Source organism: Cynoglossus semilaevis, chromosome Z (assembly GCF_000523025.1).
Source record: "Cynoglossus semilaevis isolate Cse_v1.0 chromosome Z, Cse_v1.0, whole genome shotgun sequence".
In the NCBI taxonomy this organism is placed as follows: Eukaryota; Metazoa; Chordata; class Actinopteri; order Pleuronectiformes; family Cynoglossidae; genus Cynoglossus; species Cynoglossus semilaevis.
In genome coordinates this window covers 1,784,046-1,788,429 of record NC_024328.1, presented here as the reverse complement: position 1 = coordinate 1,788,429, position 4,384 = coordinate 1,784,046, and the positions used below count along the sequence as shown (strand labels likewise).

General features: G+C 40.0%; 2 protein-coding genes across 7 annotated transcripts in view; both read right to left on the bottom strand.

Moving 5' to 3' along the window:
- snrnp27 (small nuclear ribonucleoprotein 27 (U4/U6.U5)) overlaps positions 1-659 on the bottom strand; it is a 4,368-nt gene extending 3,709 nt beyond the window's left edge. Inside the window, exon 1 of the mRNA XM_008335728.3 lies at positions 460-659. Coding sequence (XP_008333950.1) covers positions 460-496 — 37 coding nt within the window. The 5' untranslated portion in view covers positions 497-659. The remainder of the gene's footprint in view (positions 1-459) is intronic.
- A 321-nt stretch (positions 660-980) lies between these two features.
- Positions 981-4,384, bottom strand: part of add2 (adducin 2 (beta)) — a 15,045-nt gene continuing 11,641 nt past the window's right edge. For 4 of the 6 annotated variants that reach the window (XM_025053344.1, XM_017043283.2, XM_025053343.1 and 1 more), the window contains exons 11-15: positions 4,068-4,184; positions 3,893-3,979; positions 3,680-3,812; positions 3,166-3,294; positions 981-2,505 (exon numbers count right to left, since the gene is read on the bottom strand). In XM_025053344.1, the coding sequence (XP_024909112.1) occupies positions 2,249-2,505; positions 3,166-3,294; positions 3,680-3,812; positions 3,893-3,979; positions 4,068-4,184 (723 nt within the window). In that variant the 3' untranslated portion in view covers positions 981-2,248. The remainder of the gene's footprint in view (positions 2,506-3,165; positions 3,295-3,679; positions 3,813-3,892; positions 3,980-4,067; positions 4,185-4,384) is intronic. The other 2 variants (XM_025053345.1, XM_025053346.1) reach the window with 2 other exon arrangements.

The window sequence follows — 4,384 nt, the reverse complement described above, 5'->3', positions numbered from 1 at the left end:
GTACCTAATATAGTGGCAGGTGAGTGTGTGTGTGAGTGTGTGTGAGTGTGTGTGTGTGTGTATATATATATATATATATATATCGCAAAACACATACTTTTACATCATGTTGCAGTTTATATATGAACTGCAACATGATGTGAAAGTATGTGTTTTGCGATTAAATGTTTATGGACCTTTTAATTTCAGGAGGGAGTAATTTGACAATTACTATTTTCAAACATTCGATGTTTTAAACGGTCCTGAGTGGAGAGGCTAACGTTAGCTACGCACAGCGTGCTGTTATTGAACGAATACGCTACTAAGACGTCCAATTGGTATTGTTCAGCATCAAAAGCAAAAATAAAACATGATTAGGCACACAATTTTATATTCTAGTTTGTTTAACGGCGAATAAACACAATTATTCTAGCTCGGCTAAAGCAACGCTGGCTTGGCACAATCTACCAGGCTTCTTACCTCGTCTTGGTGGAGTTCTGCTCCTGCTCCTGCCCATGTTTACGGAATATTAAATTATACTACTGAAGTTCAATTCGATAAGAAGTGGGTCAAACAAATTGTGAGAGCCTAATCGAATTAAAAAGACTCCCAGCTCAGACGTTTTAGGTGCCTTATAAGGACCCTTCAATGCAGAAGTGTTTTCCAATATGGCCACAAAACCAACTTCCGGTCTATGTATGTTGAAGCGCCCCTAGTGAGCGGGAGGTAAAACTTCGCGGTAATTCCTTGCTTTGTGGTTTTTAGTGGTTTGCTGTGTTAACAGTGATGTTTATTTTATAATGTTTTTTAAATTCCACCGTTGCTTTCTTGAAAAAAACTCAATGCAATTCAAATAATGGATAAACAGCTACCCTAAACCCATATTGTATTTTGAGATTGTGATTAGGTCTCAGTTGTTTTCTATAAATGGTTTACAGTCACAGCTGAAAAATTCCCCTTTTCAAAAATGGTATAATATACAAAAACACAAAGACCAAATGTTCTCAAAGTATCATTTATTGTGTCTGTATCTTAACATTTAGACCAAGGGGTCAATTATAGAATCGAAGCAGCAGTTGACGTTAATGTTTGTCAGTGGAATCTATATCGCAATTACATAAACCACCAAACCATTGTATTTAAAATCAAACCTGATCTTTAATGTGTTATTCATGGTAACAAGGCAACACTCAGCTATACATTCTAACATAAAACAATTAAGAAATAAACACCATGTAATACATCACACACCAGAATTTTGTTACAGCTTTTGGTTTCTACAGAAAATAATTCATCCATTGGTAATATTTGTATGTGTACATTCAAAAGAAAACAAGGAAAAAGTGGAATGTCTAGTACCTTCAGTATCTTTTATAACAGAGTTTCAAGCAACAAAATTTTAATTCTGTTTTAATTTTTTTTTTTTTAGTAGTAGTAATGTTGGCATTCATAGCGGCTTGTGTTTTGTTGCGAGCCAGTGTTTTGTTCTTTTCATTTTGTTCTTTTGGGTTCAACATACTAAATGTATGAGATGTTCACTAAACCATGTAGCATTCAGAGGAGCACAACCAGTAGCAATCAGCATTGTTCCACATATACAGCACCTGTGCTCACGTAGCACATCTGCAACATCTACTTGAAAACTACAACCAAAGTATGAAGATTAAATCTGATGGACCACAAATGCAATGTACTACAATGTCAATGTACACATGTCTAAGTTCCTATAATTCATTGTATATACATAGAAAAGTGGGTGCATAATTCATGAAGACTTTACATGGTCAACACATACTCAACACTTGTGGAGAAAGGAAAGAGTTGCGAGCGTTACTGTAAGTGCACAGGTCACAGTCCTGATCGCCGTCTTCAAAACAGATGCACGTCAACATCTATGCAGTGTGACACTGATAACAGCAGGTTGGATTAAGAGACGGGTGACAACTGTGTATGTGTGTTGTTGACGACAAATATTTGCATTTTTTTTAAGTGAAATGGTTTTAATTTTTTTAGTATCAGGTTCTCTTCAATGAATTCAAAGGATGTTCCTGCTTTCCCTAGAAAGCTGTGTAACTATATCTGACTTGGGTGAAATGTTTTAGATGATTAACAGCAAAAATACAACTACTGAGTAGCAAAGCATTTGAGTATCAGTTCGTTAAAGTTACTGTGAGTGTGACACATAGGTCAGGTACCTATGGAGAGATCTGATCAGGTTGACTTCACAGCAGTGTCTTATCTGGGTATGCGTGTGTGTGTCTGTGTACGTTTAGGCCTCAGCTTTCTCCTTCTGCTTCTTGCTCTTTTTCAGGAACGATGGCGGCTTGAACTTCTTTTTCTTCTTGGATGGGGACTTGGAGGGAGAGCCCTCTGGAGTGCCACCTTGAGGTTTGACTGGGGGAGCAGCGGGGCTGGAGGATGTGTCATTAGTGGACAGGGCCTTCATGCCTTTCTCCAGTTCCTCCGTTGTCTGCTTCTCCTCCTCACCTCCAATCTGGATGGCAGGAGAGTCAGTGTTTGCCTCCTCTGCTCAGATAGAAGAGAAAGAAATCAAATAAGAAATATCTTTCTTGTCACATTTTAGCCAAAAACAATGGGAACAGAAAAGCTTCATGCTGCATGTGAAATAAGGTAAGAAATCAGTTGTGTACCGTTAGGCCAACAAAGCCTTCTCTGCTGTCATAAACACAACTACTACACAACTAGCGACTTATTGTTATTAATATATTTGCCACATAAAATATTACAAAGTAACCTGTTCTATTTCATTCATTTTCACTTTCAGCTTTTCTCTGGTAACACTGCTTACAGTCGAGTATACTGGAGTTTTTGTTTTTTTTTATCCAATCATATTTCAGCCCTAAGGCCTTCAGAAACAATAGTGTTGGAGCTAGGAGCCTAAAATGAATGGCAATGAGATTGTTTCTTTAAACAATTAGATTATCAGTTTACATCAGGCTGGCTTCTAGCTGGCCCAGTGTTACTTTGGCAGTTTGAGTTCGTTTGATCAGAGAAAGCACAGCTGAAAATCAATGACGAAGTAACACATTCATGTTGAAGCATTAGACAGGAGTGACAGATTTCAGTGACCCTGGATGATGCTGCTGCTGCTGCTGTTGCTACTGATGCTGCTGGTCACATAGTCAGGCAAGCAAAGCTGATGCTAAAAGCTCTGCTAAGCCTCACCTGAGAGAGGAGACTGATGGGGTGGAGCAAGGACCTTTGTGGGGGAGACAACAGGGGGAGACACCTTCTCATTTGCCTCCACCACCATCTTCTCCTGCTCCTCCTCTTCCTCTTCTTCCTCCTCCCCTTCTTGCATAAATACACAGACAGACAGACACACGCACACACACACAAAACCATACAACACAACATGGCGAAGGACGGTGAAGCTTTATGTGTGGAGTAGGTTAGAATTGTGAGACAGAGAGAAGCAAATATTTTACACACAACAGTCAGATGTTAAACTGAAATGTTGTGATATAGATATCAAGATCTCGTACACTAAGGAGAACAGTAGAAAACTAAGAATATTTTCAGGGTGTGAACTTTAAAGGACAACAAGCAGACTGAAGACTGACAGCTCAAACACATCACAGTGAAACAGAACATCATTGATTGGCTGACTTTTTCAAAATTCCCATTTGTCCCGTTTGACATGAATAAAAAGAACCCCAGGAAACAAAATGAACCCTACCTGTACCATCTGTCCCTCCATCCTGCTTCCTCTGAACCTCCTTCTTGTACTCCTCTAGTGCTTGGTCTGTCAGATCACTGAATGGGTTTGGAGGTTCTGGTTCAGAGGGGAGGCTGAGTGGACTGACTGGAGACTGGAGAAGACAAATCATAGCTGTGAAACATGCAGGACATGCAGAGGAGATCATGAAGACATAATGTGTCATGAGTTTACCGGAGGACTGTTCTCTGTGATGACACTGGCCAGAACTTGAGACTGTGGCCCTGCTGTCTTCATGTCCTGACGATTCTGCTGTCTGATCTAAGGTGAGATTCACTCTTTGGTTCATAACAGAATGTAGACAGCGGAGATCTACATCACAAATCCTGCAGCAGTGGAAGCATATTACCTTGTTTCTTGTCTCCACCACCTCCTGAGGGTTGGTGAAAAGAGGAACAAACTGGTTTGAGGCTTCTATCTTGATGGAGGTGCCTCCGGCCTGCGTCACTTCTGCTGACTTCAACCACTGAGGATGAGGAACACGTCAAAACAGCATCCTCACAAAGACAAGTCAGAGACATTGTTGACCACAACGCTTCTACATTCACATTTGTTTCAGGGATTTTTTCATGTCTTTGTTGATAAGTCTCTTGACATTGTTGTTTTGCTTTGACACTAGAGGGCAGTAGTTTAACTGCAGTTATTGTCGTAACACAGGGGCTTTAC